This window comes from Dendrobium catenatum, unplaced genomic scaffold (assembly GCF_001605985.2).
Source record: "Dendrobium catenatum unplaced genomic scaffold, ASM160598v2 fragScaff_scaffold_1494, whole genome shotgun sequence".
In the NCBI taxonomy this organism is placed as follows: domain Eukaryota; kingdom Viridiplantae; phylum Streptophyta; class Magnoliopsida; order Asparagales; family Orchidaceae; genus Dendrobium; species Dendrobium catenatum.
Window position 1 is genome coordinate 490,272 of NW_021319956.1, and position 27,667 is coordinate 517,938.

The 27,667-nt window shown below is 33.2% G+C and overlaps 2 protein-coding genes across 4 annotated transcripts in view; both read right to left on the reverse strand.

Moving 5' to 3' along the window:
• LOC110116407 (protein NTM1-like 9) overlaps nucleotides 1-27,667 on the reverse strand; it is a 42,286-nt gene that overhangs the window by 7,231 nt on the left and 7,388 nt on the right. The gene's annotated exons all lie outside the window — the stretch shown is intronic.
• LOC114581072 lies at nucleotides 10,275-26,775 on the reverse strand. Of its 2 annotated transcripts, none has more exons than XM_028700355.1 (3): nucleotides 26,629-26,775; nucleotides 10,411-18,163; nucleotides 10,275-10,322 (listed from the first exon to the last, which is right to left on the reverse strand). In XM_028700355.1, exon 2 carries the CDS (start codon nucleotides 12,572-12,574, stop codon nucleotides 11,588-11,590), a length of 987 nt encoding a protein of 328 aa, XP_028556188.1. In that variant the 5' UTR covers nucleotides 12,575-18,163; nucleotides 26,629-26,775; the 3' UTR covers nucleotides 10,275-10,322; nucleotides 10,411-11,587. The 2 variants fall into 2 exon arrangements, with proteins under 2 accessions (XP_028556188.1, XP_028556189.1); XM_028700356.1 differs by lacking the exon at nucleotides 26,629-26,775 and having other exon boundaries at nucleotides 10,411-15,085; nucleotides 15,163-20,977.

Here is a 27,667-nt window from a genome sequence, read left to right on the forward strand (position 1 = left end):
CAATGTTGACTACATCTCCTTGCATCTCCTTAAGTACTTGTAGGGACTACTCCACATGTTTGCAAGACAATGGATGTCGGTCAAAGGTGCTTCTACACAACTTGTGTTGATCTTGTATATTGAACTGCTATCATATTCTAAGAATCATTAAATCTTTCATTACTTATGGGCAAATTCATGTTATCCATCATTATCACTTGTTAGTGAAATATTTCACATATGAGTCACAATATTCATCGAAGTATTCTTGTGTATCTATTTGTGATTTAGATTACACTTCCTTATCAACCAATGATTGCATTCGGATTGTTGTTGCTCATTCAATGCTCAAGTTATCTTCTTCAATTTATTATCCTTTATGTGTAATAAGTTACATGTGATTTTGTAAGGTTCAAGACCAAGTTCAAATTGAGTTCATGTCATGTTGTCTTTGTATCCAAATTGAGCTCAAGTATTGAATGATTGTTCAAATCAAGTTCTAATTCATGTCCTTTGTAGTCAATTTTGCATGTTCAAGTTCAAGTCAAAATTCATTGCACCAAGCTCTTCAGAGTTCAAGTGGTCCACCTCTTGTTTTTTTGAGTTTGTTTTGAGTTTGATATCCAAGCTCATATATTTTTTTATTAGACTTGAGTTCAAAATATGTCTAATGATATCCAAAAACAGATTCAAGTCCTTCTAGTCTTGTTGAGTTCGAAAGAGAGTCCAAGTCTAGGTCAACTTGAGTCCAACTCAAGTCTTGAACAAATTCTTGTTTGAGTTTTACTTAAGCCATTTGCTTATTCAAGTTTGAATTTAGTTCAAATGATGTCCGAATGAGTGTCCAAATAAGATTCAATATTTTGTCCTTGGATTTTCGATCCAAATTTCGGCAGCCTCCCGATATCTCCCCCATTTAGGGGAAAACCAAGAGGCAACCTTTCCCCTCGACGCTACGTGAGCGCTTCAAGTAGTTGTCAAAAATGACACCGCGGTTGCGAAAAAAATTTTTTTTATCCCCGCCCGCTATGTGAGCGTTTAAGTTTTTTTTATTATTATTAAAAAAAGAGAAAACACACATTAGAAATAAGCACAGATTTTCCCCCTCTTCACCACGTGGGCGTTCGGGGGTACTTATATAAAAATAAAGAAAATATTTTATTTTTATCCCTTTCGCCGCGTCGCACCGGTTTCCTTCCTTACAACGCTACTTGAGCGCATAGCGGGTTTGCCGGCTCGTTGCTAGCATTGAAAAGGGACTCTTAAATCGCCGCAAGCGCCGCGCCGGTTTCCCTCCCTACAATGCTACATGGGCACGTAGGGGGTTTGCCAGCCCGTTGCAAGCCACGAGAAAAGAATCACTTTTTTTTTTAGATTAATTATAAGTAAAATAATAACTTATTATTATTATAATTGATAATATAACTTATTATTATTATAAATAACAATAATAACATAAGTAACTGTTATTATTGTAGTTATACTTAATAATAAACTTAAGTATCAATTATAATAACAATAATACAGTAGTAATTAATAATAAAACATAATTAATTACATTTATACCTAATAACCTAAGGAAATCGGACAAGAAAGAATGGGCAGGAGTCGACTATATGTAAGGGTCAAGTGAGGTCTTCGTCTGCAGATCCCGCTTGGAGATCAAGGTTTCGGCTAGATGCAGGAAGAAGGCAGTGGAGGCTTCGGGTTTAGGATAGAAAACCGAACGGGGGAGCTCGTTCGAATGCGATCGGGCGGCTACAGGTAGGCATGAATGCGAACAGAGCGACCTCGAGCGGGGTTTGAGCGAAACTCGTGGAGAAGCAACGAAACGGCGCCGAGCTATAGGATTTCAGCGGGATTCCTTGCTGGATTTTGGGAGGGATTATGGAGGATTTAGTGGATTCAGTGGATGTAAGGTTTGTACGCTAGATTTCTTCCTCTTCTTTTTTTTTTGTTCTTTATACAGAGGTTAACAATTAGAGAAGAGAAAAATCATTAATAAACTTTCCGATCAAGTTATACAAATGAGCTAGCATAAATTTGTTCCCAATGTTATTGAAAAATTCCTAGAGAATGGTAACTCTACTGAAAGAGGACTCTAAACTATGGAAATAATGGGTCAACTAAAAGGGAATGACAATTTGTTGATCTTAGATGATTAATTATACTTGCTTTGGAATAATAGAAGGGATTGTGCCAGCATATGAGGCAAATGAAATAGTGAATTGAGCTGATCATATTACTTAGTGACTTGATTTATTGCAACTAGTCTAGGTCTTGTGGATACACCACTTGGAACTACATAAAATGCAACACATAATAGACATTAAGAAGGCCACATAAATGATGACAAGGAAGAATGTAACAATAAAAACATCTTCCATGTGCTCCGACAAACATGTTAAAGTTACAAACACAAATGTCTAAGAATGCTGCGCAGGGTTAAATGCTCTTAATATAACATCTATTTTTAAACTAAACATAACCCGCATGTGCTCCTATCGTCACATATTATTCCTAAATCCAACGGTCTGAGAATGTTGTGCGAGTCAAATATTCAAATCTCATCCTCCAAGAAAAGACTGGAGTCGATATGACTTGAGTCATAAAATGTCTGCCAAATTCCTATGAAAATGCAAGTGACTTAATGCAACCCGATGATGGTTGTGTTGACTCAAAATCCCAACTAGAGGGAGGTCAAATCTCAAATCCAACAAAAGTCTAAATCCCTGAAATGAAATCTCACTTAAAAACTTAAAATTAAAACTTATCTACCTGCCGCAACCATTTGTCGGTGGAGATAAATTTAAAATTAACATAAGCTCACAAAGAGCGAACGTCGTGTCCGGTGTCTCAGTAAGATTCATCCTCAAATAATCTCTTGCCAGCAGGGACGTGGCACGTGCCCTCTGATCGGATGGATTTGCCGCAAAATGAGGGCGAAATTTCTGGGTAGTATCTTATCTAAAACTCAATCTACTTTCTGAAAATTCACTTGGAACCTAAGCTCATTAGAACTCTCCGCAGTCACAAACAAAAAAAGAGGCTAGTGCAAAGAGGCCGGGGAAGCGCCGAATTTTCAGAGCCCACAACAACAATGGGAAAAAGTCAACCTATGGAGCGAATATCAATACAAGAAACTAAATAATAACTTGTATCTCCATTGTAGGAATTTTTATTGCGTCCTCCCACCTGACGTAGAGATACGTCCTCCCAGAGCTAAAATCGCGCTAAAAACGAGAAATACAGAGCAAATACCGAGCAATACCAAACAATAACGAGGAATATCATCATGTGAAGACCAATACCGAGTTATACCGAGCAATACAAAAAAATACATAGTTTTTTATAGAAAAAAGCTCGGTATTTTTTTGTATTGCTCGGTATTGCTCGGTATAGCTCGGTATAACTCGGTATTGGTTTTCACATGATGATATTCCTCGTTATTATCAAATAATACCTAGCAATACCGAGCAAAAACCGAGTTTTTTTGTGGTGGGAGGACGTATCTCTACGTCAAGTGGGAGGACGCAATAAAAATTCCCATTGTAGAGGCTAGGGAACAACAATAATAACTGAAGGGTCTTCAGACACAAGCTTTTTATAGGACCATGGTAAGAACTCATATTCAAGTTTTGGCTCAAGCTCAATCGCATCATCACACTCAAGCTCAAGTACCACATCATCATATTCATACTAAGGCTTAAGTTCAACCACATCACCACAATCAAGCTCAAGCACACAAGGAAGTGGACATAATCACACTAGTGGAGTTCATGATGTTGGTGTAACATTGAGACGAGTGGTCGGAAGGAGGACTGAATCTTTTGAGGCCTGCTAATTTTTTCATCATTACATTGTATTTTTCATAAAAAACCTAGATTGAGTGGAATTTATGCCAAAATATATAACTTGAGATCTATGAGGAGAGCGATCGAGATGACTTGGGGTAGTATAAGAATGTGATTCATGAGAAGCATAACATTAGAATTAAAAGGGTGCGTCTAATCACAAGTATTAGAACAATGTGTTTTGTGAGAAGTATGTGGTGAGTGATGATAATATGCTACATGAAAGTGAAAATAAGAATGTGGCAAAAAAGACCTCTTTTGGGAATACATTTCATCATCAAGATCATTGAGAACTGTATGATGCATAATGAGGCAGGAAGAGCAGCAACTATAATATGGAGGTAGGCAATAGGAACTTAAGAAATCATCATCCCAATCATAATAATAACTAGAAGCCATAAGTGAAGTGTTAACACAAAATTATAAGCTAAATAATGGGAAGCATCAATACAAGCAAGTGTCCTTAATTCCTCTTTAAAGAAGACAACCTCTAGAAGCAACGACGGATTCCTTTCTTGTTAGCTCTCTTGTGGCAATAAATCTCTTTGATTTTTTTAGCATAAAAATCAAAATAGAAGAAAATTAAGGGTATCAAATCAAATAAGGCAAGCAAATATGAAAGTTTTAAGGGAAGATATTTTATAGTAGGTTTGGTGAGTAAATTTAGATGGGGGTTTGAGGGTGATATTAAGAGATTTCATGTGGATTTTGGTGAATTAAGAAAATAATATGACTTTTGCTTGAAAATAAATGATGAAATGAAACCTTCCTAATATAAGTAGTGATTCAAGGAGGTCAAATTTTGGAGGTTTGGGAGGGGCTGGCCACAATTTTGTGTTTTGGGATGATGGTTGCTCAATTTTAATTGGGTCAATTTAGATGGGTCAATTGAGAGGTGAGATAGGATAGAAAGTAAATGATGGCCTCTTCATTGAGAGGCCAGTTGTATTTTTCTCTAAAACTGTCCTTTTTTTGTGTGGTGAGTTATTATAACAAAAAAAAGATTAATAAAACAAAGAAAAACATGAAAGATTAAATACAAAAATAAGTTTTTCATTGTCCTAGAAAAAATTTCATTAGGTCATTATGGATAAAAGCCGTTCATGGGTTGTGCCCAAGCCAACAAAAAATTGCACTAGGACCTAATTCTTGGACGCAAATCACTTTCAACAGTTTTAGAGGTTTCCAAAAATCCCAAATCAATTTTCAAGTATTTTGAATTTATTTTTGACAGTTTCAAGTCTCAATGATTTTTTTGTAACATATTACAAAGCTCTATAAAATGTTATGCAAAATTGTTGAAACTAAACTACAAATTTTGGCACTTATAATCTAAAGAGGAAATAGCTTGGTTTGTAGGCCTCAAAAAATATTCATGTTGATTTAAGGAGAGTGATCGCAGCATTGAAGTTTTTCGGAGGTTGCAATTATTTCTCCAAAACAAAAACAAGCAAAGCAAAAGATATTTTTGTACTTGTAACTTGAGACATCCAAATAAAAAAGGCAATCATTAGGATTGGAATAATAACTAACTGATGAACACATCTTAAAGCAATTAAAAAAGATGAATGAAAACTCAATTATACTCAAATTGGTTAAATTAACAACCAAGCAAGCTCTGAACAACACTAAATTTTCTATATAAGATTTAACGAATCATATCAAGTTTGTGAACAATAGGATTACTTAAATGACTTCAAATTGATCAATTCATGGGCGAGCCAAACAAGCTGACCCAATCAGTCCCTCTCTATTATACTCCACAAGAATGCTTCAGCACAAACAACATGCCGAACACCTCTAATCGCATAGACATGCACTCGATCATGTGTAATCCATTTAGAGAAAATTGGACTTCTTGAAGATAAAGCATCATTGGCCTTCCTCTATTTTATAAATTGTTTATTTTGAATGCTCCTATTGAGGAGAGGAATTGATGCATATAAAAAGATAGAGCATTGCCACAAATTTATACCAACTCCATTCAAAACATGATGAACAATCTCTAAATTATTTTCATTAATATGATCGTGAACTTTGATTCATGACAGCTGCTACACTCATAACATTGTCAACTAAAGTCATGTTAAAAGCACACTTATAAGTGAAGCGAAATGATGCACTGACATGCGCATCGCTTTCGAGTACAGTGCAAGCTCACAGCAAAACATAAGTCTTGCGCCACTTCACAACATCGCTTCGTAGTGTTATGCCCTCGGCTCCTACTCAAAGCAAAATAAAGGTTCATATTTCATGGTTTTGTTCAACATTTACCAATAAATAGACACATTTTTTTTATTTTTCCTAATTAATTCTCGTAGTCATTCAAATCTTTTCTCATTGATTCTTTGTTATCTCCCGTTGGAACTAGTTTCTTCTTAGTAGTTCTTCTCTTCACGCACTCACTCCTCGGCTAACTCATATGCATTTTTAGTAGTCACTATTGGTGCTAGTAGCTTTCGCTTAAATGCTTCTTCTCGAGAATGCTCTCAATGCATCATCTTAATTCTCCCTCTCTCAATTCACGTCTCTGGCTCGACAAGGTCTAGCTAGTGACTCAATCTCACAAGTATATTTTTTTAGTAAATTATTACATTACTTCATTATTGATATTAAATGTATATTTGGTTCTTTTTTTGGCTTTCAAATAACTAGAAATTATCATTATGTTGTGACCTTCAACCTTGATCAAGCTGATTTCAAGGATAAATTGAATTTTTAATGCATGGAGACAAAGGTTTTTGTAGCAAGGGATTTTTGTAGCAAGGTATGGATTTTTGTAGCAAGGTATAGATGACTCTCAGCTAAGGACTTACTTGACTGTACTTTCTTAGGCCCTTTCTCAATATAGAATAGAATAAATAAAAAAGATAGTCACTAGATTCAACCCTTCCACATTCCCAAGTGAAGGAAATGAGGTGTCAACACCTAATGAAATTGGAGATTCTGGTGGAATAAAAAATCAAACATTTCATTTTCTTAATGTTAGTCTTCATCTCACTACAACCTTCCCGAGATTGTCGTACCTCATATAATCCTACTATGGGCTTACAACGCCCTTTAATCAGCCTCCAATAAATCAAAAAAGAGATATTATGTATTCCTTTTCTTCTTCTTTTTTTTAATGAAATCCTCTTCTTAGTAATGAAAAACATATTTCTTTCTACAAATTAGTTTGTCTTATAGGTATTATCAAATTCCTAAGATCACAAAAAGCTTTACTCTATTAATAAAAATTAATTCATGAATGAATTTATCTCATATCAAGAACTCTCATCTCCTCGTATGATCATCTCGATGGCAATCATGAATTTTTTTTTTTTTTAGGCAATCATCAAATTTAGCATGTATTAAATGCCAAACAAGCCTCTTCAGTTTTCATACTAAAACCATCATAGAGTTTTAGGATAAATACCGCGACTTAAAATTAGCAGTTTCTTCTTCTTTGCTTTGCTTTTGATTTTCTAGCATTCTTTGAATCCAACTGTTATCTTGTCTTTCCTCTTTGTGCTCTCTTCCACAATGTTGATTAAGAACACTCAAATATAGGGAATCATTGGTAATGTGGTTGTTGAAGGACACATTAAAAAAGTAATGGCAAGCTTTAGAGTAGTTTCTATGGATTGCATATCCCCACGAATTCTCTTGATTCAAAAAGAATGAGGACATGAGTGAAGTTCACTATTCAAAATGAGTTTATTTTGTGGCTTCTAAAAATACTAAGAGGCCATTTGCTTGCCTGAAAAAGAAGTGCAGTGTAAAAAGAAGTAAAATAAATGCAATATAAAGTGTAAAAAAGTTATGCTGAGGTGGTTGGTAGTAGCCAGCGACTGGCATTGGAGAGCAGTTGTGGTGGTGGCGGCGTCTGATGTCTGGTGGCGTAGGCGGTAGGCGGCCGGCCGGTGGCGATGGCCAACGATGGCGGTAGTGATGGGCGAAACGTGGTGTGCGGCGATAGTCAAGCAAGCTTTAGAGCGGTGTAAACGGTTCTCGCTCAAAGCAAGGCGAGAACGATTTAACTCAAAAATAAACTATAATGGAATGAACGATTTAACTCAAAAATAAACTATAATGGAATACACCACATTCACTTTACATTACCTTGGATTTAATTTTCATCCAACCAACTACCATACTTCTCAAAACTCTGCATTTACCTTACTTTACATTCATTTTACTTCCAACCAAACAACCCCTAAATAACATTTACAAGTAAAACAAAGTTTATTTGTTTAAGCATTACCTTGAGATGGGATTGAAACTTCTTCTAACTAGTGAGCTAGTGGATCTCCTAATAAATTTCCAATTATTACATGGATCTCCTAATAAATTTCCAATTAGCACATGCTCATTCAGCGTTCCTAAGGGGCATTTGTTGTTTGTTCAAGAAGCATGGCATCCATTGGTCAGCATAACAATTTTAATACTTGATGAAGGTACGTTGTCTTCATGGCACCAACTATTTCTGCACAAGACCATTTAATTATTCGAGTATTGTGGATAGGAACTCATACTCCTTTGCTAAGTATTAGAAAGGATAGAGACTCTCTGTTACCCCTAATTTTGAAACTTTTGAACTGATGGATCAATCTGAAGTGATGAAGAACATACTTGCCTATTAGGGTGAAGGAGTCATAGGAATTTAGAATCTACATGATGTAAGGAACTCTAAATTTCACCTTGTGGCTGACACTAAGTATGAACTTGACTTGTCAGTGCAAGCTACAAAGGAAAAGTCAATAAGGTACAACTCTCTAATAAGCCGCTCAACACTAAGGGGATAAAGAGGATGATGTTTCAGCCCTCGAAGTGACAAAGGACGAGACCACAAATATTGAGGAGAGCTTTCTAAGGAGAACAAGTCAACTACCAAGATCTCCACCAAGCAAATCATTGTTTGTTTGAAAAGCATAAGGCTATGACCATGATGGAAAGAGAATTACTAAGAGACGAAGGTTCAAATCTGGTCACCAAAGCTATGCAAGAGATGGGATGCTTGAGTTGAAAGACTCCAGTTGATAAGCCTCTTTTAAACTCCAACCTCGAACCACCTCTACATCAAATTTATCCCTTCATTGTTCTTCTCTCAAGCAACTTATAAATCTTACGAAAGTATATGAAACTTTTGATTCTAATTCTTCCCTAAGCCAAACACATTGTATTGTATAATCCATAAATCAATAAATCTCACAAGATGAAAAAAAAATCCAGCTGAAAAAATTTATTTGAATTAGGAGACTAAGAGATATAAAGAACATGATTACCCCAATACTCTTGTTGTTGGACAAGAGCATATGTATCAATTCTTCCTCCTCAATATACCTGAATCCTATTTATGCCAATAAATAAAGTAAATAACTCGCCTATATGTTCTCTTTCTTCTCAATTTCATGATATATCTGAGAATATCTTTTGGTCGTGCTTCTATTTGTTTCTATGGAGTCGCAACAATCTGGGAAGATCTTGCAGTGGAATGATGATGGGTGTTCCACAATTGTGCATAATTCAAATAAACTTTCCTTCAAAATTTTCAATAAAGATCTGCTCTAGTCTGAATTTGTAGACTTAACTCATACTAAAGTACATTGGAATAAATTTTCTAAATATTATACTGAAGATCTAGTAAAGATTCATGAACCTAAACTGTTTGAAGCAACCACGGGTCCATATATTTCTAGCCGACTTGTCATTGCTATCTATAGCCAACAAAAGATGCAAGACAAATGGGATATAGCAAAGGCAAAAGTGTAGCAAATAGCCGCTTAAAGGAATAAAGTTATTGAAGAGGCTGATAGCAAAGCTGCTTCCCTAAAGAACAAATGAAAAATATCCTCTCATATTGAAATGGTTGAAGGCCATAGGGGAGAACGATACTTTAAGTTTTGCTTATATGCATGCAATGAATAAAGCCGTGAGAGAAGTTAGCCAAAACCAATCTTAGTCCCTGCAAAATAAGGAACAAAGACATAAAGACAATATACATCAATAAAACAAAAGAGTGAAATATTATTAATTCTTTATGAAGGAAGCTGAGAAGAAAATTGAATCCACCAAGAAAAACAATTTTATCCCTTCACAAGGGATATTCTTACTTAGGCTTAGTTTAGGGCAATGTTTAAAATTGCGTATTCGGGTAGGCGTTTTTCGTTCATGAGGCGAGGCGTAAGCCTTAAAACGTTTTGAGGCGTAAGCCTCAAAATCAAAAAATTGTGTAAACATAAAATGATAAATTTTATATATAATAATGAGTAAATAATATATAAAACATAAAAATGCTACTTACCACATCTTTGAGGATAAATAAAAGAGACATATCATATAAGAACTCACTAGTCATCAGCACTGTCATCACTCATCAGTCATCACTAAGGGGGTCTTCATTTGAATCATCCTTATGATGAACTGCTTTCTCCTCTTCCTCCTCTCCTATAGAGTCCAATATCTCCCAATCAGCTTCTTCTTCCTCATTATCAATTATCTTCCTCTTCCCTAAATATTTTTGAACAATATCATAATGAATAATAGTGTAATACATTAATAAAAATTTAAAAAAAGATAAACTATATTATTTATATACCTTTTTTGATTTGTTCCTGAGTTGTGGTGGATGTGGATGCTTTAAGACCATCACACAAATCAACATTTAAATCTTCATCTTGTAATTCAGACGGCATCACTTTAACTTCATCATCTACAAACCACTCATCATCAGATACCACATCATCGCAAAGCAAAGTTCATCATCCATTAATCATTTTTTCTTCAAATTTCTATCTCTAAGTCTCCTATTGTACATAATGTACACCAGTGAGTTCATCCTCAATGTCGACAAGCGATTTCTCCTTTTTGTATGCACTTGATTGTATGTACTCCAATTTCTTTCACAGCCAGATGAAGAGCATGTCAAGCCCAAAACTTTCACAGCAAAACGCTGTAATTCTGGAGTCCCATCACCAAATTGAATCCACCACTTAACTGGAGATTGTTTGGCAATTGTATCTTTTGCTTGTTGTAATCAAAAAAACCTTCTTTGTTTCTAAAAGGTACCAATTGCATGTCAGCATTTAATCTTTCAGTTGCATTACTTATTAGACGATCCATGCAATGATACAATCCCAACTTTATTTCAGGGTTTGTAGACTTGTTCTCTGCATATTGATATAGAGGGTTTAGGTAGTAGCCAGCGGCATGCAGGCGTCGGTGAAGCTGTAGTTCCCACCTATCATCAATAATATTCCAAATTTCCCTAAAGCTTCCATCACTGCCTCCTAAGTTGGAGGCAATCATCTCTTTGGCTTCATCCATGGAATTGTAGATGAAACCCATTGCAGGCTTCTTCTCAGCATCCACCATCCTTAAAACATGAACTAAAGGTCTAGTGGTTGTAATGGCATATAAGACAATTTGCCAAAATCTGTCATTTAAAACAATCTTTCTAATCTCTTTTCCCACAGCCTTCTTCGTTCAAGTACAACTCAACCACTGTGTAGATGTTCACATAGCCTCTAAAGATTGCCTAGCATCCAGCATGCTCTCTGAGGTCAAATAAGCGGTGGCAAATCTTGTTACTGCTAGCCTTAGATTTTCTTTTTTCAAAAATTTTCTCATAAGAGCTAGAACCCAAGAGTGATTGTAAATAAACTTGGTTATTTTTTGGCTTTAGTGAGTGCATTTTTATGTTGAGGTAGCTCCCCAAGCTTCTCAAGAATCAGATATATACAATGTGCAGCACATGGAGTTCAGTACAGATGTTTTCACTTCTCCATAAGTTTATTACCTGCAATCTTATAAGAACTTGCATTATATGTCACAATTTGTACAACCAAATGTTCTCCAACCTCATCAATAATGCTATCTAATAATTCAAATATGAACTCAGGATCTTTGACCTGGTCAGATGCTTCAATTGACCTTAAAAACACGGTACCATAAGGATTATTAATGAGAATGTTGATCAGACTTCTATGTTTGATATCAGACCACCCATCTGACATAATTGTTACTCCTGTTTGAGCCCAAATTTTCTTAATTTCTTCGATGCTTTTATCATTACTTTCCAACTCCTTCAAAATCCATATTCTTAAATCATACATGGTTGGAGGTTTGAACCCTCTCCCAAATGCTCCAACTGAATGAATCATGTTGTAATAAGCAGGTGATGTTGCAACATTAAATGAAATTGCATTTTCGTAGAAGAATCTGCCTATATCCTTACACACTCTTCTCCGCGCCTCCCATGCATTTTCTAGGGCCATCTTCTGTGTAGCAGAAGGCCGATCCTCTGATGTGTCAACCATATAATAATTCATAGGCCCTCTAGCACCCCTAGATGAAATGGGCTTCATAGAAGAAGAGGAATCTCTAACGCTGCCCTCACTCCCGTAGTAAGATCCAACATCAGCTCTGTCCTCAAATTGCTTCTGTGGAAAATGTTTTGATTTGGTAGACTTATTCATGTATGACTTTATCTCATCCCTTATAGTATCAAGAACTTTGAAGCATGGAGCAACATTCTTGTGAGAACCTGAAAGGTGTTCCTTCATCCTAGTCACATCACCTTTCACAACTTTATCACAGTAATTGCATTTCAAATAGACATATGTTTTATCACTACCTCCTACATCCACCTGAGTGCTATGTTTCCATGCTGGATCTTTTCTATGACCTGATACAGCTTTATCCTTATTTCTGACCCTCCTGATTGAGCAAAAATAGGAAGTAAACGAGTTCTTACTAATCATTTCTATGACATGATGCAGGTCGGAGGAGACAGCAGCCTCGAACAGAAGCGTACGCCGGTCGGACGGAGAAGACAGCGGCCCAACTCGCAGTCTCGCAGTAGAAGAAACCTCCAAGCAAAAGGCGAAGAGAACAACTCTCGTTTAGGGTTTAATATGCGTGTTAGATGTGTTCGGTATTATATAATGTCGAGCTGTTGATAAAGCAGAACACTGCGTAATCTATGCGTATTTTCTGCGTATGTTATGCGTATACACTGCGTATGTACGACATATTATATGCGTATTCCATGCGTATTTTGTAAAACTTTTTCTAAAGTATTTGTAAATTAGCAGTTTGAGCAGGTGTAACTTAATGTATGATTTTGTATTAATATTTTATAAAATATATGATTTTCTTGTTATAGTATGAGTACTGGATGTGTTCAATATTATATTGTGCGTAATCTATGCGTACTCTGTGCGTAATATATGGGTATACATTGCGTTCACCATACGTGTGATGTGCGTACTCTCTACGTGAACATTGCGTATTTTGAAAAAAAATTAATTGAAAGAACATTTAATAGAATTTGATAAATACAATTTTAATGACTATGTACAATATAAAAAATACAATAACAAATTAAAAGAACATTTATAACAAATACAATTTTACAATAGAACCTATGTACATTCTATTAAAAATATTAAACATGATTGTCAAACAGAAGTAATGCAGGCTTAACAGAAGATAAGATTTTTTACTTAAGAATTAAGAGCGAAGTTTAAAGCTGTTAGTAGATTGTGATTCATTTGAGACTAAGGATTACCTAATTTTGAAATATTTTATTTATCCTCATCCTCAAAAGAATCACAAACTAACAGCAACCTTAGACTAAGCTCTGAAGTAAAAAAATCTAACCTTCTGTCAAGCCTGCATTACTTCTGTTTAAAAATCATGCGTTACCATAAGCTAAGCGTTCCCGCATTTATATAGTGGAAATTTTAATATTGAACAACAGTAAGCAATAAATTGTAAATAATGACTCATAAAAATTCAACCAATCCTCCCAATCATATCTGCCACCCGTCAGTCCACAACTAATGAAAATTATTATTCATGTCACGGCCCCTCAGTTCATAAAAAATGTTAAGTAACCTAAAAATAAATATAGATATTAAGTAAAACATTTAACTGCGTAATGTGTGCGTGTATTATGCGTACACTATGCATCTTATGTGCGTAATATGTGCGTGTATTCTGCGTACTCTATGCGTCTTTTGTGCGTTCGTTATGTGTATTATTTAAAAAGGTTTAAAAAACCTTTATAAAATTATATTTTTCGTTAAAACAAATAAGAAATTTAAACACTAATCTTTAAACGTAAATGTCAAACACAAAATCTTTCAAACATCATATTCCTTATTTCTCTTTCTTAAATACAATCCTCCAAGAGCCATAAATCCTTTGTACTTATTCAAATATCATATTCAAGAATAAAAAATGAAATCATAATAATCATATTGCGTCTAATTTGTAATAACAAGTTTAAGTTCAACGTGTTAAACATATTACTCATCAATTTAATGTAAGTAATTTAAAAACAAAGATAGATATTAATTAAAACATTTAATAAAATTTGATAAATAAAATTTTCTGCGTAATGTGTGCGTGTATTATGCGTACTATGTGCGTCTTTTGTGCGTACTATGTGTGTGTATACTGCGTACGATATGTGTGTTGTGTGCGTGCGTCATGTGTATTCTTAAAAATATTTAATAAAATTTGATAATAAAATTTACTGCGTAACATGTGCGTGTATGATGCGTACTATGTCTTTTGTACATGCATTATGCGTATTATTTAAAAACGTTTAAAAACCATTTATAAAATTATTTTTTTCGTTAAAACAAATAAGAAATTCAAACACTAATCTTTAAACCCAAATGTCAATCACAAAATCTTTCAAACATCATATTATGCGTATTCTATACCTATTATCTGCTTACGATATGTGTATTATATGCGTACAATATGCCTACACAATACGTACGATATGCGTAATTTATGCGTATTATCATTTAATAAGTTATTTTTTAATCAAATCAATGTAAATAACATTTCTACATAGAATTGAAAAATATATTCTTCAAAAATAAATAGTTATACACAGAATGATAAACATTTATACAGAAACTGTTTAAACATTTATACACAAAAATATTTATACACAAAAACATTTATACACAGAATGATAAATATTTATACAATGAAAAACTGTTATTTTTCCAACGTTTTACAAAATATTTCATATGCAAATTCTGCCCTATACTTCGGCATGTCTTCTTGCCAATTTGTACTATCAGTCCAATTAGTGTTGCCTTCAAGACTTATTCTTTCTATATATTTACAGACATACATTCCGCAATCTACATAATTCTCCTGTTTTGGTGCACCTTTAATGGTAGAAAGCTTCCATTTTCTAATATCACTATTAAAATATCCTTCATGTCAGAATATAGGGCTTTAAGCTGAAAAATACGTAGAGCAAGGATTAGTTCTATAAAATTTTTAAAAATATAAGAGTTCATGTTCATCTAACACTTACGATTTTTGGAACAACAAACCTATGCTCTTTGACACTGTGGGGTAACGAGTCATAAAATTTTCACTTTTGTTCTTTCAGCAAACCAACCAGAAGGGTAATGTGCGAGGATTCAATGATTGGCTGTAATAAAATGTTGTTTGAAGAAACAGAAAGTTCAGTTATATGGTCGATTTGCAATTTGGCCAATTTATCCCTTCCTTTGTTATTCTGCAAGTACAAGTAGTAAATGTAACTATGTAAGAACTAAGAAATAGATACTAAGTTACTAATTCAATAGTTAAACTGATTAATTGAATACTAAGTTACTAACCCAATAGACTGGAGAGATGTATAGAAATTTATGATACTTGTCAGGCATAAGGTTACATTTCTCATCTAACAAAAGAGCAAAAAGATCTACATGTTCATTGCCTACATAATTGTCGCTTAATAACTCGTCAATTTCAGCTCTAGAAATAAGAATATTACTAATAAACAAGATATTATCGTCCCTACAAAAAAAAATATTAAATACGCATTTCATAAGCATACAATACGCGTATCATAAGCAAACCATACACATGTAATACGCATATAATATGCATAACATAAGCATATCATACGCATGTAATACGCGTATAATAAGCATACTATAAGCATATAATACAATACGTATAAAATACGCATAACATACGCGTATCATAAGCATACCATACGCATATAATACACATATCATACGCATAACTCACGCATACAAATATTCAAACATAAAATAATTTGCAATTTTTTTACCTTTGATTGAACTTTTTCAAACTTTCATGCTCAAAATTTCTCTTCTCAGAATTCAAACTCATAAGACCTTTATAATTTTTTATTTCATTTGCATAATCATGAGTTATAAGATTTATATGAATGTCATCTATTGGTATTGGTTCATTTGGATTTGTATATGGAATAAGTTGCATTTCTGCTGGGATTGGCTCATTTCTGGATGTGATTGGCTCATTTTGAGGGATTGGTTCATTGGGGTTGTGGGGAGGGATATCTGATTTATGTCTCTTATTGAAAGATGAAGAGTAGCTAACAGATCTTTTCTGATAAAGTATTTTGCTTTGATCAATGTAATTATTGAGTTTGACCTTAATAACTTTAATTAAATCAGTTAGGTCTTTAAGCTTTGTGCTCAGCCTATCTTCAAATTCAAGAAAAAGTTTTATGCATGTTTCTTGGTAGGATTTGATTATTCTTTCTTGCAGAGATTCAAATGCTTCAGCAGAAAAACTTAAGTGTGGTTGCTGAGGAGATTGGTGAAGGTCTTACAGAGGAGATTGATGAGGGTCTTGTTGAGGAGGTGGGGTATGATAGGGAGATTGAGGGGTTGTTTTGATGGGTGAATATTTCATGAGGGGAATCAGGGGATGGAGGGCTGTCTGATGAATATTTCTTGATATTAACCATATCCATTTCAACCTGGTAAACTGCTTGGAGGACATTACAAATTTAACTTTTCCTTATATTAACAAATAAGTTAGTGACCACCTCTATAGTATATACAATATCATTGGCCTATCGTAGAAAACGGGACCTTTTATCAGTATATATAGGAGCATGAAAAGAAGTATGCTCGAGGAACCAAATCTGCACAAGATGAAAAAAAAAATTAGCACTCATATTGAGCCAAAAAAATTTTGAATGAATTTAATAGTTAGCACTTAGCACTCACAATTAGCATAGGTACAAAAGTGTTGATGTAACCTGTTAGCTTCTTATTTGAAATCTTGAATGAGACCTTATTAAACTCTCCAACTAAAAATTCCCTAATTGAACTAGCCCAGTTTATTGACAAAAAATCTTTTGGATTATTTGCTATTCTTTGAAACAACCGAGGGGTTTTGAAGTTGTTAAGTTGAAAAAGTAAATTTGAATATAAATACATGATAAACGTTCTTAACAAAGTCTCGAGGGGGGGTTTGCTTGTTCAACTCCAGCATGTCTGCCTTAATTTCCAATGATGTAACTGAAGTATGTGCTAAGGAATGCCAGGATATTTCTTCTCCTTTATTTGGCAGACCAGTAAGTATGGCCACTTCATTAGCAGTGAAAGGAATGGAGTCACCTTTTAGAACAAAGCATTGCTTTGAAATGTTAAATCATGATATCAGCTCATAAATAAAAGGGATATTTTGCTCAAATCCAGGAAATTGCAAAAACTATATGATTTTCAATCGTTTCAATGTATCCAGGACTTCAGGAGAAATTTGCTGAGCAAATTTATCACAGATTAATCGTAAAGTAGAAACATAGCATCGATAGGCAATTGGATGAACATATATCTGAAAATTTTAAAAAATAAAAACATATAGAATAAGTAAATAAGATACGCACAAAAAATGCACACATAAGCATAAAATATGCACAGCACAAGCAACGATCACGCACAACATACGCATAAAGTACTCACAACCTACGCACAAGAACGCACATTTCAGAAAATATGACAGCAAATTATACGCACGCATAAAATACGCACGCAGGCAGTTTGTACGCACAACGTACACATATAGTACGCACAGCATACGCAGAGAGTACTTGATGCTTAAAATTTAGTTAGGGTTTATATTTTAAATTTCAACATAAAATTATAAACCCTAAATACAGAGAAAACCTGATGGAATCAAAGTATCAATTAAACATTTAAAAAGTTTCGAGAAGCATCGCATACGCATAGCATAAGGAAAAAAAATGAAAAACTTTAAAACCTTGAACACATACGCATAGCATAACCATAAAATACACAGAATTGAACAGAAATCATGGCAGCAATTTACCTTTTTCTTGGTGGGTGACGACATTTGAGAAGGAACTGAGGGAATGCTTGGAATTGCTCCGGAGTGAATGCTTGGAAGTTGAAACGTTTGCTGGAACTTGAAAACCGTAACGCGGTGTCTGACATTCGACCTTTACCAAGGTTTAAATGTTGATGCCACGTCGACATCTCTCTAGGCGCAATTACGGGTCGGAACTGAAAAAAAAAATTAGGTTATTTTTATTAGAGGCGTCGCCTCAAAAATGTGAAGCGAGGCACGCCTTATGGCGCGCCTCATTAAACTTGAGACGTAAGCCTCAAAACCTTAACTTATTGTGTAGGCTTTGAGGTTTAAAGGGACCGCATTGCGGTAAGGCGCGCCTCAAGAAGCGCCTTTATTGTGCAATTTTAAACGTGGGTTTAGGGTGGCTTTTTTACTGCTTTTTAAAACAACTTTAAGAAGCAATAAAAAAGCTGTACCAAATAAAATATTAGTCACGATGATGGTTGAACTCCATAATGAAATGATCAAGTCAGTAAAGTGAATCAAGAAGAAAACCATTGATCCCACTGATGCTTAAAAGCTTATCAATGAGTATGAGAAATCTATGTAGTATATTGAGGATTCTCTTCGCTATGCACAAGGAAATGGCTATTATGCATTCAAAAATGCTCACTTCAAGAACAAGTAGTAAATCCTAATGTATTTCAAGAAGTGTCATTGGAAAATTACATGAGAAAGGGTTAAGAGTCATAACTGAGGTAACAGATTTTATGTAAAATTTTATCATGTTTGAGTTAGATCTCTTATGAATGTGTTTCATTCTACGCATTATTAGTACTTGTGTTTTCTTTTATCAATCATTGATTGTTTTGAGTTGTGCCATAGTATGATAATTTATAACTAGGTTTTGGTTGTGAGTTCTCTCTTTGATATTGGTTGTCAATGGAGAAAATATTAGATAGGTCTTGGTTGACGATACTTGTTAACCTCATTATTCGAGGTCAATTTCACCAGAATCCATCATTAGCTCCTAGGTCTTCGTAACCTAGTCGTAACCTAGCATAGATGAACACCTATAGTCATTTGATGAGTTTTATCTAGATTGGGGAACCTTCATGTATTTTATGATTCATTTGTGAGTTCGAGTTGATTCAACGCAAGGTCACATGCTTTATGTTGGACAGTTTTCTTTGAGCTTTAGCAAGGATTGTGAGCTTCATGTTAAAAGGTCTCTTGAATTCTTTCGAGATGAAATGAAATTCCTATCAAAACCTTCTTTCTCTTATTTGCATTTGGCTTAAAAGTTGGATTGAAGCAAATAAATGGGTTGGAGGCATATTTAGCTCCAAGAGTTATGGTGGATGATAAGATGCTTTTATGCTTTCTTGAATCTCAATTTTTCTTTACTTGTTTGAGTTTTATGAGGAAAGTCATGTGGACAATTATGTTAGAAAACTTTCATATATCTCTTGTTTCAAATATGAATTTGTATAGATTTTATGCAATGTTATTTGTGTTAATGGAATATTTTCTTGAAATTTGGAGGGAATAAATTAGGATTAAATCCTCTATCTTATGATTGCATTTTAGTAGAAATTGTTGAGTTTCAACTATGAGGAAGTTTGATGTTTGTTGCATGATAGGAAGAAATGTGATTTTCATTCTCAAATGTGTATGGTTTCATTGTAGTGGCCATGGTGAGAATGAAAAGGTGAAAATGTGTAAATGTGAAAAAGTAAAGTGTCTGTGAGTGATTTTGGAAAGTAAAGTGTGTTATCTTGAAAGGTAAAGAGTGATTTCGGAAGGTGATGTAGAAAATTTTGGGAAAATGAATTGTGCATGTGAAAAATAAAATGTATGATTTTGTGGGAAATATGTGTGTTGAAAGGTAATGTATGAGAAAGATAAAAGTTAAAATGTGGGATTTTGATAGGTAAGGTGTTTGATGAGTGTATTTTCAGAAAGGTGAATTGTATATTTCTTGTAGAGTGACACATGTTTTGAAAGGTGAATTATGTATGACTCGAAAAGTGAAAGGTGTATATAATTTGGAAAGTGAGAGTGAAGTGTTTAATCATTGAAAGTGGAGAGTGTGGTTGTTGGAGAGTGAGTTGTTTGGGTAATTATTGGAAAGTGACATTTTAAAGAAACGTTTAGCCTTACATCTCTCTACCCCTCTCTCTCTCTTCTTCTTCCCCTTTCTTGTGCCTGAGGGTGAATTTTGGAGAAAAAACGATATGCCTTTAAATGTGGAAAGTGAAAAGTTTAGCCTTACATCTCTATACCCCTCTCTCTCTCCTCTCTCTCTCTTCCTTCTTCCCCTTTCTTGTGCCTTAGGGTGAATTTTGGAGAAAAAAACATGATATGCCTTTAAACGTGGAAAGTTCAAAAGGTGAAATAACCAAGCCGATTTTCAAGCCAGAAAACAAATATATTTTGATTTAAATAATATTTTTCAATTATTTCAATTTTAAATTATTAAACGTGCCCTAATCTACTATTTTATTTTATTTATTTGCATAAACTGTGAGGAAAGGTGACGATCAAATGAACAAAAGGAAAGGGACTAGAGGTATCAATTGCCTCCATTCTAACTGGATGGAGGTGCTATGGTCGGATTACACCGGACATTGACTCTGGTGTATGTGAACATTCTAAAAATTTAAATAGCCTTAAGACTTAAAATCCTTGTTTTGTTTTGCAATCTCCCAACCAAAGGGTCATGCAGAAACCATAATTTTTATTTTATCATGCATATTATATTTGATTTTAATTTGTAAGTTACTTTTATTTCGTTATTTAGAGCCTAAACCCAATTGATTGCATGTTTGGTAACTACGTTAGTAATTAAGAGTGTTAGAATTTGATTATGATTACCAGTAGTTTTTTCTCCTATTAAATTAGTAGGTTTCAAAATATTTAGGGTCTATTGAATTTTATCATAATAATTCCAACCAATCCTAAGGCATTACAAATAAAAATTATAAAAAAGATAAATAACATTTATTTATTTAATAAAAGTAAATCAATCCCTACGCAAACCAAAAATTATTAAAAAAAATAAAAAAAAAAAACTAGCATCCAAATTTAAACAAAATGACATATACAAGACTAAATAATAAATTCAGATAAAATCAACATTTTTATATAAATGATAATAATACACAATAAGAGTAATATAAAGTTAAACATAAACATTAAAAAATAAAAATTTGTAAATAATAAAAAATGTATATATATAATAAAACTGGAAAAGTAATAAAATTTTGTAACAAGCAAAACAGAAAAATCCTAAATAAAACTTAAAAAGAGGTTAAATAATAAATTACAATAAACTAAAATAAATAAATCTAAAAATTTAATAAATCTTTAAAAATTCAATAAAATCTTTAAAAATTCAATAAATCATTAAAAATATAATAAATCATTTAAAATTTTAATAAATCATTAAAAACTCAATAAATTATTAAAAAACTCAATAAATCTTTAAAAATTCAATAAATCATTAAAAATTCAATAAATTCTTCAAAAAAAAATTGATAAATTGTTAAAAATTCAATAAATCATCAAATTAAATAAATAATCGATATTTTGTTAATAAATCACCTAATAAATAAATAAGAAAGAAAATATAATTAATTAAAACACCTAAATAACCAATCATTAATCAACTCTAATAATTAAAAGAAAAATTAAAAATGGAGTTCAAAAAAATATAAAATCACCTAAAATTTGAATTTGAACATCAAATCCCCTGGACCTTCCAAACAAATTAAATTCAATATATTAGAAAACTTTAACTAATAGTAAGCTTAAGATATCCCTAAGCCACACCGCCTACTATACACACTTATATTTATTTGTTATGACAACTGATTCTAGCTTTAGGTTATGCCGGTGTTTATTTTCTTATTGTTGTGTGACGGGCTTCTCATAATTTTCACTGCATTATATTTGTGAAATTGATTGATTTACATGTTTATTTATTTTTGCAATCTGTGAATTGATGTGATGGACAATAGATTATCCTTAAGTTAGGAATGATCTGAATTCTCATAAGATTTTCTGCAGGTGGACATGCTCATGCATGGCTAAATCAAATGAGGTAAAATTAAACTTTTAAACTGACATGTTTTATGTATGCGCAAAATACTGTTCTCATAAAACTTTTAGTCTGTTCTATTTAAAATTTAAATAGAACTTTTAGTCTCACATAAAAGCTCTAATGATCTAAGAAATATACTTAGGACCGCCGAGAGTCAGCATATATGCATATTATTGATTTCTCTTTCTTATTAGGCACCTCCCCGCCTGCAAGTTTTGGCAAACCACTTGGCCTATTAAAGTGTAGTTCTGTCAAGGGGATGTAGTACAATCTCGAGAAAAAAATATACTTTCTAAGCTTGATTTTAAAATTGTTTTATAATCATTTTATGCATTCGAGCCAATTAGCATGCATTGCATTAGATACAAATTAAAAGTCTAAAATTTTAATTACATTTTACTTTCAAATATCAAATCAACCTACATGAGTAAAGTGACCAATTAGGATGTGTTCTAAATGTAAGCCTCAATTCGTCAAAACTTTAACGTCTCTACCCATATTTCATAATAAAGAGACCAGACACGTGATTTTAAAGTGCTTAGGTAGTTAACTGGCTTCCCAATCTAGGTCGCGGTAAGTCCAGATTTACACTTCATTAGATAGGTTCGGGTCACTACTTTATACTACAAAATTCAGATTTAGGTTCTGAGGTAAATTTCAAATCTTAAGTCCGCACCGTCCGGGAATATAATGTCAAATTTATAATTAAATGTCAACTCAAACATAATATTTTCTCACCTAAAATGTAAAGCCCAATATAGGATAGACTAAGGTTGCTTTAGAGTTTCTTAGAATCCGACACCTACTTTTTCTCCTTCGACTCATTAAGAACTGTTCAACCAAACTTGAAAATTTTCCTACTTTTTTTGTCTTTTACTTTGTAATCAAAATGTATGAAATCATTATTTTAATAAAGAGTTTTCTTAGGAGCACCCCTCCTAAGATGTAATTAACTATAAAGGATTGCCCCTATAGTAAAGCCCAACATAGGATAGACTGAGGTTGCTTTTGAGTTTCTCAGAATTTGGCACCTCCTACTTTTCTTCTTTTGACTCGTTAAGAATTGTTCAACGTTGAGCTTTCTTCTTGAAAAATTTACTGCTTCTTTCCTTGTCTTTTACTTTGTAATCAAAGGGAATGAAATCATTATTTTAATGGAGAGTTTTCTTAAGATCACCCCCCTAAGATGTGATTAACTATAGGGGATTGCCCCTATAGTGATTTGAGAACTCTACATTAAAATAAACCTCATTTCTAACTTTGAATATACTTGTATAATGTTATTATTGTCTTCCGAGATGATATAACATTTTCCTTGTTATATTTGATCTTAGAAATGATAAATTTTATAAAACGCATTCTTATTTTTAGATGTCTTGAAAAATATCACATTCATCTTTAAGATGTAGTATACTTCTTGTTGTATCTAATCAAAAGAGTGGCTAAATTTTCAAAACTACATTTCTATTCTTGAACACATTTTGTAGAATTTCATAATCATCTTTCGAGATGATATTTTATTCTTTGAATTATGCTTAATTTTAGAAATATCATTTTTCAAAATCCTATTTTGATATTGAATCCATTGTAGAATATTGTGTTAGTCTCCCGAGATTTTACTTTATTCTCAATGCAGTATTCAATTACAAAATAGGAGAAGTTTAACTCTGCATGGCGTTAACTTTATTTCCCCACAATACTAATTGAATTTATGCCATGGTGATTATTATTATTTACTGGCAATTAGCAATCACATTAAAAATGTCATGATACCGTCTTAATTGTCAACAATAACTTTATAGATGTTGCTTTGGTAGGCTTCAAACTTCTAAACATTTACAGTATTTAGAATATAAAATGCTTTAAATAACTCAGATTTGACAAATAGATACCATTAAAAACTCCTTTTTATGGAGAAAGTTATATTTTATTATGGAGAACAAACAACAATATCTATATACTCAATTAATAAGATAAGTTGAACACAATTTAGGATCATTAATTAGATGATTTAGAAATTATGTAACAATCACATATTAGTTCACAAAACATAGAACAATTTAAAATCATTAAAACTTTAAGTTCTAGGAATTGGCTCAACATCACTAATTTGTAGTCTTTATGCATCATTCTCTAGTTTCTCTTATAAGACTCTTCTCAGTCAGCCAAGAAATTCGCATATTTGTGTGCTATCCGAAGACCTTGATTAACATCCCTTGCTGAATTATCTACTTTTAAACATGGACTTCATAAACATAATTGCCCAAACTTGTACCTTCTTATCGTCTCTGATACTCACATTATATTCTCTTCCAATAAATCCACATTATACTTCATCAATTCCTCATTATTTTACAAACAATATGAGACCTTTCTAGATGGCACTGACAGTTTCTGTCATTTTGGGAAATATATTAATGAAGGTACCACTGCCTCATCCATATGCTAAAGAAAAAGGCGTTTCCGTTACAATAGTAGATAGTACAATTTTGTATGGCAAAGAATAGAGGGTAATTCATTAACATGACTTCGTCTTCAAGAGATTGATTTTTTTTTGTCAGTTTTGCTTGCTTATTATCAGCTTGTGACAATGGACCCAAGAAATTTTAAATTAATCACATTCCTTGCGCAAAAATCTGACAACATTTTGCTCAAGAATTGTGATCCATTTATTGGTGATGAATGCTATAAAAGTAGACCAAACATTGTGAACATGACGGACCATAAAAATTTTGACTACATCAATGATTACTCAAGCAAGTGTAATTCATTCCAATACACTTAGTCAAATATCCACCAAGACAAGCATAAATCTCAGTTATTGAGGTACCATAGGAAAACATCCAATTAAATCCATTCCTCACAAGCACAATAGAAAAGGAGAAGTTATGGACCACAATTTTTAACTTGGTTAATGAAGAGTCTTCCCATGAATTTGGCAACATAGCTTTCCTGGAAAAACTCTTTATATCACATCTAATAATATGCCAATGGTATTCTTGTCTAAGAAATCTTTTATTAACATTTTCTAATGTTAAGTGACTTCCACATTCACCTAAGTGTATTATTTCTTTCATAATAGTTTCTTTTTGTGGCCTGAGGAACCTTAAAATTATTCCCAAGTAAGATTTTCCCTGAGAAATATAGTTGTACATAGGTGGGAACTCAGTGGCGGAGCCAGAAATTTTATTGGGGGGGGCCTAAATTAAACACTACAGGAAAATCACCTATTACAGGTAGAATTTTTCAACGGTCAATTTTCCGCAGTTTTCACACAGTCAATTTTCTAACGGTCTGCCATCTCATATGAAATTTTAGATTAATAAATTAATATAGTTTCATTTGTCATCTCATTACTAGAGTCAAGAGGAGATGTAAGATCAAAATTAAGAATGCAAATAACATAATGAGAGAGGACCGAAATGGAAAACAAAAACCGTGCTCGAGGTTGTCAGATGCGAGAGAGGAGCAAAGGGGAAAACGAAACAGGCAGTTTCGGTCGAGGGAAAAAAAGCCATTTTGCAGCGGTCTCCGTTTGGGCATGTGATATGATATTGTTGCCAGAGTAAACATTTTTATAAGAAAATTATTGTGAAAATTATTATGATTATTATTCCGAACAAAACCTAAAGCATATTCTTGCATGCTAAATTAGGGAATTGTTAAGTCTTATTTTTTATAAAAAGAATATTAATTTTTTTTATGTAAACTGATCATCCACACTTAAATTTGCTTTAAAATGAGTGCAAAACATAAAAAAATTCAATTAAAATGTATATTACACATATCTCAAAATAAATACAAAACTTTTAAGACCTATTTTGGCAAAAAAATTGATCAATACATTTTGTAATTTTTTTTCCGAAAAAAAAAATAATAAAAAAATTAATTATTTTTTTTCTAAATATACTAAATGTAGTAAAAATGGTGACTAAATAATTATGCCTCAATCTCTTACTTTTCTTATAAAAAAAAAATATCTATGCTTACTTTTCTTATAAAAAAATTATTTATGCGACTAGTATTCACATTGCACAACATAATGGTGCACTTGATCTTATTTTTTAAGCCATCAAAAATATTTAGATGAGTGGAGAATGTTCATTTTCTTCCTAAGAGACGAGAAGTTTATCCAATATATCAAAGCTATCTCAGGTTTCAAATTGTTTCCAACACTCTCTACTCCATATCAACCTGAAACGAACTAAATCTACTATGAATCGATCCTATTAAAGTGAAAAATATTTATTTGCTTTAAACTCTTAACACATGCAGCCAAGAGATTAAAAACAAAATTCAGCCCTAGCCCCCCTTGCCCACCCCCCCCCATGTGGGAACTAGCAATAAGCAATGTTTAAAATTGCGTATTCGAGTATTGAGGCGTTTTTCGTTCATGAGGCGAGGCGTAAGCCTCAAGGCGATTTGAGACGTGAGCCTCAAAATCAAAAAATTGCGTAAACATAAAATAATAAATTTTGTATATACTAATGAGTAAATAATATATAAAACATAAAAATGCACAAGTTAAATAGCAATGACATTAACATATCACATAAGAAGTTAAGAACTCACTAGTCATCAGCATTTCATCACTCATCAGTCATCACTAAGGGGGTCTTCATTTGAATCATCATTATGATGAGCTGCTCTCTCCTCTTCCCCCTCTCCTATAGAGTCCAATATCTCCCAATTAGCTTCTTCTTCCTCATTATTAGTTATCTTCCTCTTCCCTAAATAGTAAATATTTTTGAACAATATTATAATGAATAATAGTGTAATACATTAATAAAAGTTTAAGAAAAGAAAACTATATTATTTATATACCTTTTTTGATTTGTTCTTGAGTTGTGGTAGATGTGGATGCTTTAAGACCATCAAAAAAATCAACATTTAAATCTTCATCTTGTAATTCAAACGGCATCACTTCAACTTTATCATCTACAAACCACTCATCATCAGATGCCACATCATCGCAAAGCCAAGGATCTTCATCATCCATTAATCCTTTTTTCTTCAATTTCTATCTCTGAGTCTCCTATTGTACATAATGTACACTAGTGAGTTCATCCTCAATGTCGACAAGCGATTTATCCTCTTTGTATGCACTTGGTTGTACGTACTCCAATTCCTTTCACAGCAAGATGAAGAGCATGTCAAGCCCAAAACTTTCACAACAAAACGCTGTAATTCTGGAGTCTCATCACCAAATTGAATCCACCACTCAACTGGAGATCGTTTGGCAATTGTATCTTTTGCTTGTTGTAATCCAAAAAAATCTTCTTTGTTCCTAAAAGGTACCAATTGCAAATCAGCATTTGATCTTTCAGTTGCATCACTTATTAGACGATCCATGCAATGATATAATCCCAATTTTATTTCAGGGTTTGTAGACTTGTTCTCTGCATATTGATACTGAGGGTTTAGGTAGTAGCCAGCGGCATGCAAGTGTCGGTGAAGCTGTAGTTCCCACCTATCATCAATAATATTCCAAATTTCCCTAAAACTTCCCTCACTGCCTCCTAAGTTGGAGGCAATTATCTCTTTGGCTTCATCCATAGCATTGTAGATGAAACCCATTGCAGGCTTCTTCTCAGCATCCACCATCCTTAAA

What these genes read in the sequence shown, in the direction of transcription:
- LOC114581072 (XM_028700355.1), bottom strand. Translation starts at nt 12,574, where the DNA reads ATGATTAGTAAGAACTCGTTTACTTCCTATTTTTGCTCAATCAGGAGG.